This window comes from Haemaphysalis longicornis, unplaced genomic scaffold (genome assembly GCF_048455015.1).
Source record: "Haemaphysalis longicornis isolate Haplotype H1 unplaced genomic scaffold, Haemaphysalis longicornis Haplotype H1 scaffold_12, whole genome shotgun sequence".
In the NCBI taxonomy this organism is placed as follows: domain Eukaryota; kingdom Metazoa; phylum Arthropoda; class Arachnida; order Ixodida; family Ixodidae; genus Haemaphysalis; species Haemaphysalis longicornis.
Window position 1 is genome coordinate 2,585,104 of NW_027526225.1, and position 13,185 is coordinate 2,598,288.

The 13,185-nt window shown below is 48.3% G+C and overlaps 1 protein-coding gene across 4 annotated transcripts in view; it reads left to right on the forward strand.

Moving 5' to 3' along the window:
• Atg10 (Autophagy-related 10) overlaps window positions 1-13,185 on the forward strand; it is a 66,153-nt gene that overhangs the window by 37,532 nt on the left and 15,436 nt on the right. Inside the window, exons 1-2 of one of the 4 annotated variants that reach the window (XM_077692731.1) lie at window positions 7,763-7,915; window positions 9,418-9,558. In XM_077692731.1, coding sequence (XP_077548857.1) covers window positions 7,790-7,915; window positions 9,418-9,558 — 267 coding nt within the window. In that variant the 5' untranslated portion in view covers window positions 7,763-7,789. Of the gene's footprint in view, window positions 1-7,762; window positions 7,916-8,386; window positions 8,565-8,837; window positions 8,865-9,417; window positions 9,559-13,185 lie in introns of those variants that run through there. The other 3 variants (XM_077692730.1, XM_077692733.1, XM_077692732.1) reach the window with 3 other exon arrangements.

Sequence of the window (13,185 nt, forward strand, 5' to 3'; positions counted from 1 at the left end):
TTTTCCATCAGTAGTTTCACATGGTTTGAATATTATTGCCCATTGTGAAGAGTAGCGTAACGGGCAGTTCTCTTGTGACTACAGGAATGTTTGTCGTAGAGAAAATTTACTTTGTCGTTACGACAGAACTGTGTGTCGCAACAACAGGACTTTTGTTGTCACAACAAAGTTTTTTTGTCGTACGACAGCAACTCCTGTCAGGTTTTTGCGGTATTCCTGTTGTGATTTTAGACTGGGGAGAATGCTTTGTCCCGGTAACAGTGCTACTAATCATCGCGAACTCCAAACAAATGATGGAGGTATTAAAGCGATCATTTTAACCAGTGGCGACTGGCTAGCCACTTTCTCGCAACTTTTCTATGACGTCACAGAATTTTGTTTGTGTGATTGACGGCCGCCGACTAGACCATCGCTAAGACGCATGACTAGACAATTGCAGAGGGACCTCTATCTAGTTTTCAGCGAATCACTCGAATGCTAACGTCCACTTAACACACCGATAAATATGTTTTTAGTGTTGGCCCATATGACGTCACTCCTGCCCATAATACGTCACTGTAGCGCGAAATTTGAAAGTTATTCAATACTTACTGCGTTTTCTCGGTTGGAAAGCGCCTTTTGTAGCTAGAATGGAGCTGAGTGAGGTACTGAAGCCTTGTTCTTTCGAAATGGGCAAGGTTGAACATTGTCCCCTTAAAGGAGCCATGAAGACAAAATACAAGTTGGGTTTATTAGAAAGACTGTTTAGTTCCGATAACAATGATACCAATATCATCGCAATCTTCGAACAAATAACGGAGATATTAAAGAAAACGTGTGAAGCAGTCGCGACCTCCTAGCCAATTTCCCGCAACTTTTCTATGACGTCACGGAACCTTGTTTGTGCGATTGGCGGCCGCCTAACTGACCTGTCGCGACGACACATGACTGGACGTCTGTAATGGGGCTTCTAGTTCCATTTGACCGCATCACTTGAATGCTAACATGCAGTTAACGCACTGAAAATTGTTTTATTGTTGGCCCGTATGACGTCATTCCTGCTCATAACACGTCACTGTGGCGCAAAATTTGAAAGTTTTTAAATACTTCTTGCTTTTTTTCGTTAAAAAAACATCTTTTGTGGCTGTAATGGAGCTGAGTGAGATAATGAATCCTAGTTCTTTCAAATTAAACGAAGTTGTATTTTCTCTTCATGGCTCCTTTAAAGAAAAGAGCAATGCCAATCGTGAAGCCTAATACAAAGCCAATATCGAACTTGCAGCCTGGAGCAAAGCTAACAGTGTCCGCTGATGCAGACGATGATGTAACCCACTTGCCCGTGCGCGCCTTCTGCAATCAATAGGCCCCCGTCCTTTGTGTGCCTCCGTGGAATTGCGCCAGGTGAACGAGCAGGCTCCCGCAGGCTTACGTGACGTCACAACCAAGAAAAGTAAACCGGGGTCTACCTAGTGTGAAACCCGTTGAAACAGCCGAGCTGTGGGTTGTCTTTACAAAGATTCCGTTTAGCTTCGCCTCCTCTCATGTGCGTAATATTATGGTCGCCTTAGCGGCAAGCTTTCGCGTAATTTGTTTAGAATAGTTATTTCAATTATTTTAAGCGAATTAGCATTTTCAGCGTAGTTTTTATAACTACTGCGCCGTCTTACCTCGACCAAATACGACCCAACGAGTTTGTGAAAGCAGTACCTTTATACGTGTTTTTATATCCACGCGGCAATACGACAGTTTTTCTAAATCTCACCGGTGCAAGGTCCCGTTAACCAGCTTTCTATGTAGATAGAGTTCCTATGTTCAACTTTTATATGCTCCGGGCTGGTCTCCCCTCACCTCGCTTTTGCGCACTCTGTGGTGCATACGAACATTACATCTCCAATTATGAAAGTTCGCTTTACACTTCTGACGCTCAGTTCATCTGTGGCAAACGCCAGGGCCGGATTAAGGTGGGTGCTACGGGGGCTGCAGCCCCGGGCCCCCAGCCGTCAGGGGCCCCGCTCGATCATATGAAAAAAAAAAATATCTTGAGTGTGCTCGCTGCCCGCATTGAAAGTTGAAGGTAGGAGCTTCAACCTCACCTTCACACCGAATCTGACTAACACGTGACAGGTGGGGAGGAGTGGGGGGCCCCTCACGTTATGGTTGGCAACTTTCGAGTCCATTTCAATTTAATTTAGTTATTTCTACTCCTCTTCCTTGTTTTCCTGAGGCTTATGAGAAGGCGTCTTGAACCAAAAGTCGTGGGTACACAGCTTGACGGGGCCTAAGAATCCACATAAAAAAGGCCCCGAGCTCGGCCCCGGTCTTTTTCGGCACAGGTCGTTTCGGTAGTCTTTTCGGTACTCGGACAACTAAGTATGCGGACGTTTCGGCGCGCGCACGTTTCAGTATAAGAAAGGGTCAGGCATGCTAATAATGAAAAAAATGATTGATAGTAGGGTTTAACCAACAGTTTAACGCGCCGACGCAACGCAGGCGATGAGGCGCGCCGTAGTGGAGGGCTCCGGATTAATTTTGACCACCTGGGGATCTTTAACGTCCGCCTCCATCAGAAAAGCGGCCGTCGCGGCCGGAAATCGAACCCGCGACCTCATGCTCAGCAGCGCAACGCCCTATCCACTGAGCCACCGAGGCGGGTAATAATGAAATAATGTCTGAAGAACATTGTAAATTGTTTAATCCTGAGGGACGTTATATGTGATTATTGACAGCTTAAGCACTGCCCTACGGGATCGTATACCCAGTTTCTGCCAGAAATTTCAATGTATAGCGTTTGACAAGGAAGTTCATTGCGATGACGACCCGTTCTATAAAGCTACTGAATTAGTTGAATCGCATAAGCGTGATTGATATCGACTCGATATTTTCGCTGAATGGTCATCGTATTTATGGTTATTTAAATGTTCAAAGGTTGTGCAGGCCACTCGCGGGGTCGTTCGGCTTCAGCCCGCGCCTCTGTGCTGTAGCCTCTGCAGACTGTCTGAGCAACAAGCGTTGCGGAAGCTACATGTCCGCGCGACTCCATAGGTGACCGGTAAAAAGCGCAAAGGCTCATGGGTGCATTGTCCGCTCCCGCGCAGCCCCGCCACTTCCGGTTAGACAGCTCTCCTGGCCTCCCATATAGGCTGGCGGTTTTCACGCGCGCGTGTGCTTGTTGTTTATCTGTTTCCACCTAAAAAATAAACGCTCATGCATCGCACATTCAATGAATAACAACGATGAATCCTACTAGGGACTCCTCTGAAAGGTAAGCACTCGGTGACAACACGCACACACGCGCGTGAAGCCCTAGGATTCAAGGGTAGAACAGAGGGAGTTTACTCCATGGCCGTCGAGGCGACGAAAATAACGCTGGTGGACGAAAAGTAGAGAGGGGAATATTGCCTAGGACAGCTACCACCTGTAACAGACAGACAGACAGAACAACTTGATTTGGCCACAGCTGGGGCGATTAGGCCGGCGACGTCTTCTCCGTCGTCCGTCGGGCAGCCGGGCCCCTTTTGGGCTGGGGTCCGGTGCCTTCGGCCAAGCGGGCCAGGTCTTCTTGAACTTGGGGGTTTGGGTCACGCAGGGCGGCCTCCCAGCGCGCCTCGCTGGTGATGGTAAGGAGAATGGGATTGGATCGGTGCCTGGATAGTGGGATGCTATCGCAGGCCCATATGATATGGGATAACGATGCGTGAGGAACCGAACAATATGGACATGCGTCTATATAGGTGTCAGGAAAGGTCGCAGACATTATGGCAGGGGTGGGGAAGGACCGGGTTTGGAGCTGCCGATAGATGACCGCCAGGGATCGGGATAGAGATGGGTGAGGAGGAGGAAAAATGGCACGCTCCAAGCGGTAATGGGCGAGGATGTCCCCGTATGTGTGCAGCCGGTCCCGTAAAGTGAATACCTCACTATCATTGGCGGCGCCATCGAGCCCTCGGAAGACCAAAGCTGGAGCAGCTTCGTGGGCCGCTGAGTTTGCAGGTATACCGCGGTATGGGCGGGAGCCCAGACGAGAGTGAAAGAGCGGGATCGAATGTTCTGTGCCTTCAAAAGGACTGGTAAAGTTGCCGGGGAAACTCTTGCGTAAAGGAAATTTAGGACGGCTGATTTAGAGTCACGGATAATAGTTGTTTGAAGGTGGGGAATGTGGGTCGATAGCCAGTGCGATTGCGATGTCTTCTCCCGCCGTGGGGAATGTAACAGAAAAAATAAGTATTTTGTGCCTAATAAGTTTTTGTGCCTGCCTGGTATTGAATGTAAATGACGTAGGTATACATTAGTTTCTTTTTGGTAAGATGACGCGTCATCACCTCGCTACAAAGGGGATACCACTATCGATCATCATCACCATCATCGTGTAAGCTTGGTCTTTGTAAGGTGGCTTTCCCGCATTGTGTGTTGCGCAGCGAAGCATGGTTATCCACGGAGGGAATATCGTTACACAGCTCCACTTAAAGGGGCACTGACACAAAATTTTGAAGGCGAGATGACTTCGGAGATAGATTGGTGGGAACACATATACATCATCTGCAAAATATCAGCGGCGAATACAGCCTAGAACATATTTAAAATCAATTTTAAAATGTGCGAAACGCAACCGAGCAGCCAGCAGAGGACCACGCGCAATCGACATCCCGAGGAGATTGTGTAAATAAACAACATACAAACACGTCACGAGTTTGTGCCGGCTCGCCCAGCTCGACGCTCCAATCGGAGGGCCGGAGGGCGGAGCTTCTGCTCTCGAGAACGAACGACCCGATCGTTGGCGGCGGAGGCGCCGTGATTTCGTCAGCTCATCGGGCAGCTGGCCGCGACCAAAGTTCTACAGCGATTCATGGCACTCTGTTTCTATTTCTGTTTATTACCATTGGATGCGAAAACGCGCCGGAGGCACGAAAAGCCCACTGAGCGAGCCGCACGGTCGCTGTGCAGGCGGCGGCCACGGCCGCGAAGTGGCCCAGGCCGGCGCAGTTAGCTCGAGTGATAGCCGCTGCACGAAATCGTCCCCAAGTCCCGACCATGGTGGCTTACATGAGAAAGGAGTTAATGATGCGATGACGGGTTGCATTAGAAATTGTCACCTGCACCGCTTACGAGAGCGGCACTCGAATATCCGCCGCAGTGCTAAGACGAACACATCTGTAGGCGGACCTGTAGGCAGACCGGCCGGCTGCTCCCAGCGCGCGTCTTGCCACCCACCGTCTCGAGCGTCGCGCGTCGTTCTTTAGCCGCGGTAGCATTTGCACTCGCACCGCCTGCGTCACCTCCACGGTCGCTTTTTAATTAAGCGCCTCACGAGATTAGTACGTGGGGGCATTCGCAGAAACTGCCGTCGATGCGGATTCGACAGTGCAACCGTGCAACGGCGGCTCTGCTCTGTGATAACCCTCGGATGGTCACGTGGTCAGCTTTGTTCACACAAAATCCACAAAATCCATCGTTTCGCGGCACTCGCTGAAACCGAAACTGCGACTGGCCGCATGAAAATGCCTCTAATTAAACAACCGTCGCACGCTGAAGCAAATGAGGTTGATACAGGTTATAAGTAGGTCACTAGCTACTTATCGCAACCAAAAAAACAAGATGCAAAATTTTTGTGTCAGTGCCCCTTTAATACCCTCGCCACGCGCGGCATCTCTCTCTCCCCTGTCGTTGCACCTGTGCGGCGTACTGGAACCTGCGCCGTGATTGGCGTAGCCGCGCTGTACTAAGGCGTCATTGCATCTACCCACCAACCGCGTGTGCCCTTAGACTGCGACGTGGAGATCGGGTCACTATCCTTACAATTCAGCTTAGATTGATGAGGCGCGCCGTAGTGGATGGTTCCGGATTAATTTTGGCCTCCTGGGTATCTTTAACGTTACAATTCAACTTAACTAATCCCCAGTTTAGCTAAACCCTAACAGCAGATCCCACCGGAACGCCAGCTTCGCTGGACATCCTTCTTCACGGGTTGGAAGGGTGCTTATTTTTTTGTATAGGGCGCGGGCGCCGTCGACGTGTTTCTGCTGCAGTTTGAGGGCCACAATGCGTTTCGGTGGTCCTTAAAACAGCCAGAAGACTAAATACAACTTTGGCTTGTTAATAAAAGTGCTTTTCCCCAATAATACAACTTTTAACGCAGTCTTCAAACAGCAGCGGCGACTCACCGGCCGGTTTCTCGCCTGGATCTTGTGACGTCACAGGGCTTCTGCGATTGGCAGCCGCCCCCCAAAGCTACCGTAGCCAAGAAACATGGCTGCGTGTTTTATGGCCCCATTTTATCGTGTTTCGCGTGGTTTATCGCCCCACTTGAATGGTAACTCGGAGCTAACACACTCAAAACATTGTTTTAGTATTCCCCTTATTACGTCATAGCTGACCCCCCCCCCAAAAAAAAAAAAATACAATGGAGGTTCATTGGACCTGCCGAGAACACAACTAGCACGATTAGAACCATTTGCATTTCTAATTGGTTCCAATTGAACCAATTGTGTTTTCAGCAGGTCCAAATGGACCTACAATATTTTTTTTTTCGGCCATGGTCCCGGGACGCTGAGTAGTGCGAAACTTGAAAATTCCTCAATATTTTTGTGCGTGTTTTTCTGTGAAACCAGCCTTTTTCGGGGCCGGTATGCAGTTGAGCGGGTTACGAAAGGCTAGTCTTTACAGTAAACACTCGCAACGAACCCGCTTTATCCAAAATTTCGCTTTATTCGAAGTGTTCACGATGTCTACTGCAGTGTAAAGAGAACAAGTCATTCCCGCTTTTAACTAAGTATCGCTTACAACGAAACCTGTCCCAAGGGTTTCGTTATCAAGAAAGTTTGCTGTATTTTGTCTTAATGGTCCTTTAACGACTGAGAAGATCTACTGGGCAGCTTTTCTGGTGGGTTCCAGGCTAATTCATCTTCCGTAGCCTTGCAGTAAGTGGTCCATGTGTGCCCAGCGCGTTCTAAAAGCGTGACCACCGGCCGCTGTGCGGAACGCCATCAGTGTTTTGATCACGACACGCCGATCACTAGCCCTCCAATATTTATATCTCCCGCCAAAAAAGAAAAACAGAAAACGGCATCAACGCGGAAGCGAAATCGGACGCGAACGTCCTCGAGTACAACTGAACGTAGTAAAAACGGCGGTTGGGGGGATCCGTATCTCCCAACTCTTGCGTGTACCGTCGTCGAGGAAGCTACCGCCGCCACCTCAACCGAATGGAGCTCCCCTTGCCCAGCTGGCGAAAGAATGTGAATAAGAAGGCGAGAAAATTCGGCGAAACAGAGAAATAGTGACCAACAGAAGAAGAACAAAACAATGACAGAAAGGCGGAGAGAGAAACGGCGGGGAGTTCTCGTACAGCGTAAAGGCAAGCCCGCCCGGCAGCATACGCGAAACACCTACTGCGCATGTGCTGAACGTAAGACGTAACGCGCAGGGACTACGCTCGTGTCCTCTTGTAGACGCTGAGGCCCGTTAGCGCCTCCTTCGCCTCCTCCTTATTTAACAAGGTAGTAAACTGTAACTCCGTACTTAAGCTCACGAATTGTTGGGTTGACATGAACACCTCAGATTACTCGGTTGCCACAGCCGCTCCTTCTATGGCGGTCCAGTGCGCAGGCATTGTCGTCTGAGCGGTGTTGCCACGGCCGCCTTTGAGACGGCACGTGCTCGCGTGTGTTTGTATCTGGTGCGCGCATGGAAAGCTCTCCTCCTCCTCTCTTGACGTGCGCTCGTCTGCGTGCGTCTGTACTGTAAAGTGGCCGCGTCGCCTCCTCACTCGTTGAGCGCCCACTTTGTGTGTTTATGTCGGCTTGTTTATGTGGGCATGCGCGCTCTATATCTGGCGTATACCTTGCAGCGTACCGACCCCCTCTGCGCCCTCGCTGAAAGTTTATTACACCCGGCGGGTGCGAGGGTGTGCGTATGCGAGTGTGCTCGATTCACGCTGCCGGTCGGTGGTTTTCGCTTTTTTTTTTTTATCGTCTGCTGCCCGAGAGCGTTGTGTCGTCTGCTCGGTCTGTTCTTTTTTTTTTTTTTATCTTCTGCACTCTTATTTGTCTGCTTAGCGTGTTTTGCGCGCACCGTGCTGTTTGTGCGTTCGTCTGCTTTAGCGTGCCGGCTTCTGGGGCATGTTGTTTCTGCTGCGAGGCTAGGTGGCTACTCGCGGTCAGATCGTCGCCTTCGTCGCTTTCGGGGGCGAAGAAGGAAAAGTGTGAGTTTCAGCGCGTGTGGATTGAGAGGAGAAAAAATGGTGTGTATAAATAACGATAAAGCTTAAAGCGTGGACTAAAATCTGAAAGCGCGTACACCTGCGGCTTAGTAGAGAGAGAGAGAGAGGAAAAAGAAAACGATGAAACAAAACGTGTGGATTACGTCGTGCTTGAGTTGATCGGTGGCGACATCTATGAGAGCTTTAACAGACTGAACGTGGCTGTTTGCTGCGGTGGGCAAGATGGTCGATGGCTCGGCCAGTTCAGACGGTTCAGACCCTGTCTTTCGGCGATTTTGCACCGCGTGCTATCAGTGACGTCACGTCCCCTCTATTTAATCTTGCACCTAGGGTTTATCTCCGCCAGTGCAGCAGTAACGTGCGAAACTGCGTAAGCGGAAAACAGTTGAGGGTGTAGAAGTATAGTAGAAGGTGTGCCCAAGTTACTCCATCAGCTGTGCGTTTGGTCCCTCTGTTGCCGTAGTTGTCGTAGAGGGCTGTGAAAAGCAAACACAGCCTGGTTCTTTCAGTTTGAAAGAATTAGGCTTTGTTAACTTACTACGATCCGTTCCGCCCTCGATGGACGTTTTTTAAGAGAGAGAGATAAAGAGCAAGAAATATAGAAAAGCTTTCAAATTTCGCGCCACAACTGTGGCGCAATTGCGGCCAGCACTTCATTATGTTTTTACCGGTGTGTTAACTGCCCTTTGGCATTTACGATATACGATGAAATGGAGCTAGAGGCCCCATTATAATTGCGCAACCATGACTCTCGGCGCTGGCATTGGTTGGGGGCTGCCAATCGCGCAAACAGGTTTCTGTGACGTCATAGAGAGTTCGCTCACTCACCCACTCAGAGTGGATGGGGTGGCTCCACTACTTCATCTGTTTTCTTCAATATCTCAATTATTTGTAAAAAGTTTGCGACAAAGTTGCCCAGCCGAAAAAAAAACCTTTGGAAGTCCAATTGGCCCTAACCATGCGGAACCGATTGCAGTTCAATGGTGCTTAGGACAGGACCAGTTGGACTTCCAGTGGTTCTTTTCGGCTGGGTGTCATATTTGTTCTCGAGACAAAGTGCTCTTCGAAATTGTATTTTGCTTTCACGGCCTCGCACGACGGTTATTCAAAAGCAGCATTGTGCAACTTACCTCACAGCAATTCAGCGTTTGAGGATGTCGCTCATCCCGTTAGTCAAGAACGTTAGAATGTCTAGACACGTGCCGAACACTGTTCTCTTGCAGGAAGGTGAGCCGGGCTTCACATACCTGGAGAAGAAGTGCACCCGGTCGCACCGTTCATCGCCTGGTCACATTTCTTCCTGGTCTGGAGAGGTGGCTACACCTGGTCTGCAAGCGGGGGAAGAGTGGGTGGAAGGTACTGAGGTGCGTACACCCAAAGTCCAACTGCACTCATATTTCACCTCGGCCAAATTCATTTCAAACGTACAGTGCGTACCCCACCTACCAACCTTGTGAAATGCATAGTTAATCAGCTGAGCACGAGGACGCGGGTTCGATTCCCGGCCGTGGCGGCCGCTTTTCTGATGGAGGCGGAAAGCGAAAACACCCATGTGTGCGAGATTTCGGCGCACGTTAAAGATCTCCAGGCGGTCAAAATTAATCCGGAGCCCTCCACTATGGCGCGCCTCATCGCCTGCGTTGCATCAGCACGTTAAAACCTACAATCAACCAGTTAGGAAAGTTTGAAATAGCTAGAAGTAGCAGACGATGCTGCATCTGCCAGCAGATCGCACAAACAGCTATGAAGCGGATGTGACATTCTGGCCGGTCAGGTGCCTGGTCCTCCGGCCAACCAGAAGAAGAGGTCCAGCTATGCTGGGCGTGCTTCTCCTAGGGCTGCCACGTACGCAAAGCGGTTTCGCGCAAGTTTGCTCACACTAATCGGCCGCCTGCTTGCCAGCTGCAACGTCACTTAAACCTGGTCATCATAATGGCCGTGCTCTTCTCAGTTTCAGTTTCAAAATCTCTGACTTTTGCTGGTTGTTTGTGCCGTGCATGCCCTTATTTCAGCTTTCATATTGTGTTTCTTGCATTCCTTTAAGGCAGGCTGTACACAAATAGGGCTTTCAAGAGTTTGGAATTTTCTATGCAATGGGTCTTAAACCACCACTGTGTCATTAAAGGTCTTTTGACTTGATGGAACCACAGTGCCATGAAGCATGAGCAGCTGGTAGTACCAGGGGATGCCACGTATACGGATACAGATAGGGATTTGGGAGTGTCACTGTTGACATCGCCCCCACCCCGATTAAAATAGTTATCCCGGCCAAAGAAGTACGAGAGTTTGCTTGCAAATTTTATGGCTTACTTGTCTAAAAATATCAACGGCAGCACTGGACCAATTTCGCTGCCCTCCGTTAAAAAAAAAAAAAAGAAAAAAGAGGAAAGAATGTGAAGAACAAAACCTATACCAGCTAGGCTATGACAGGTTTGAAGTCAATATAAAATAAACAAACCAAGTTAAAGCCAAATAAACATTTTTAAGGAAAATCCATTTTGAAGATTACAAAGAAACAAACCTGTTGAAGTAGATAACAGCAGGGCATCAAATCAAAGTAAAAAAAAAAGCTGAGCGTAAATTAATGTAAAACAAAACAGAAGGGAGAAAATTTGCAAGTCAGTTCGATGCAAAAGTTCGCACAGAACAGCAGTTCTGCTCCAAGAGAAAAACGAAACAAAACATACTTGGATTCATTGCTCATTGTATGCACCCAATTTACAAACTAAATTGTTTGTTTGCTAATTAAATTGTTAGTCAGGTAGACCAGCTAGTTCGATATATCGGCATTGGTTCCTGTTCCTAGGAGGGCAGCCCTAATAATTGACCCATACAGTCTTTGTCCAAAGTTTCCAGGCCATGCGGAAAGTTCGTAGGTGACAAACAATTCAAAATGTAAGCTTATTTCTCCGGTGAGATAGAAATGTTCAATGGCAGAAATTTGGCAAAAGAGCCTTTTCTTCTTACTGTCGTAAAATAGCTCAACCCCACTTGAATGTGGGGCTTTTGCATTAAATTTTCTGTGGTCTAGGCACTTTTTCTGCGGCCTAGAAAATTTGCTGCTTAGAAGAAAAAAAAAAACGCTAAAAATGATACAACAGAAAGAAACGACAAACAGTGTGTTTCCTGTTGTATCGTTTTTAGCGCTGTTTTTACCAAGTGGCATCATGCATCAACTTGGCCCGCCCCAGTTTACTAGCAAATTTTCCCCTACCTTCATGCAGGACCATTCTGGCCTCTTAGCATCCTAAGCATGCAGAGTTACTGTGATAGCTGCGATTAGTTCATAGGGAGTGTTTCTGCCAGTGTTGTCACCGGTGTCATGGCACAGGCAGCGTGAGTGGGGGCGAACGGTGCGAAGTGCCACTTCAGTCAAGAGGCAGCGTGACAGGTTCAGGGCAGGCAGAGTTGCCCTACCAATGACCACAGGTGCGGACCAGATTGCTGAAGGTGCAGCGACCTCCTTTCCGCCTCTTAAACCATGCATGTATGCTGCAGCCGCGTCTGGTGCAAAGAAGTGCTACCTTACATACACGTACACGAAAAATGACAGTGCTTAATGCCTTACATTTTAGTGCCATTCATTCGCTGCTACACGGAAAAATCTAATTCCATTCGCTCTAATGCCATTTCTGGTTTATGAAGTTCCGCACAGCTCATTCGCCTTCACGAATGCCTTAAATATCTGCCTACTCTTGAACGCGATAAGCACCAAACAAAACCAATGAAACTCTCAGCCCGAGAGTGTTGACATGGAAACGTAGCTGAACTTTGAAATAAGACGATTTTTTGTGCACTCTTGGGGGCGAAGTTCACTAAAACAGTGGCAAAAGGCAAAACATCGTGTTACTCGTCGTTTCGAATTTTTCGGATTTGGCCACCGCTGACAGGGGATGGCAGTAGCTGAAGCCACTTTTAGAAAAACATTATTTCTCATAACTTGTTCTTTCACAAAAAAACATTTTTTACCCTTGTACAACGTTTCTGTCCACATTTAAAACTTCTAAAATGTGAGTGCATTTCTCTTTTTGGTCATTGTCACCGTCATGCCTAACTCTTTTAATGCCTTCGCGTTTTTGCGTGTACCACAGCCCGCCCAAATGATGTCATTCTGAATCTTGAGGCCTAATTAAACACTTAATGTCATTTTTCATGTACGTGTGGCACGGGTATGATACTGAGTTGGAAACATAAGGTGTTGGCATAATGGAAATAAACTTCGCGCTACAAGGACGGGACGAAAGAAGAGGACACACCACACAGCGCAGAGGTGTGGTGCGTCCTCTTCTTTCATCCCGTCCTTGTAGCGCGAAGTTTATTTTCATTATGTCAGACCAACTAGCCCGTCAGGATTCTTTAGTGTTGGCATGTCTCGTGGTGGAAAGTGCTGGTTTGTATGCGCCATAAAGTGGTTTCTTCTTGCTTGGTGAGGTCCGAAAGAGGAAGTGTATGGTGTGAGGTTACTTCCAAATCAGTGCATCCCTCGAAAGCTGCAGAGGCATGAACAAGTCGTGCAAAGGCATCCTGGTGTTGTATCATATTGATTCAGAGTCAAGTGCACAGCTGTTGCTGCTTCAGGCTTGCCACAGCAGGCTGCTGTCGTTAAGCAACTTCTTTATGTCAGTGACCTCTCGCAAGTTCTTGTTTAATGCCACGTCGGTCATTCATTACATCTGGCAAGCGAGCGCCAACGCATTTTTTAAACGTTTCACTTTTTCCTCGCAGCAGCATGCCTTTTCATTATTGTTTCTTCAGGATTGTATAGCGGGTACATCCGTACTGTGTATCATTTACTGCGTGAAAGTTGATGTGGTGAATTTATGTGAGTGGTTGAAAATGCATCTTTCATTTTGTTTCTTTTGCATCATGACGGCTCCAGTGCTTGTACCCTGACGTGCGTAGAACACCAGTGACCTGAGCTCTCTCGGAAAATATGGCTCCAACAGGTCGCTGTTAGTGGCGTTTCTCGCCAAAATATATGTGCCTCCTGA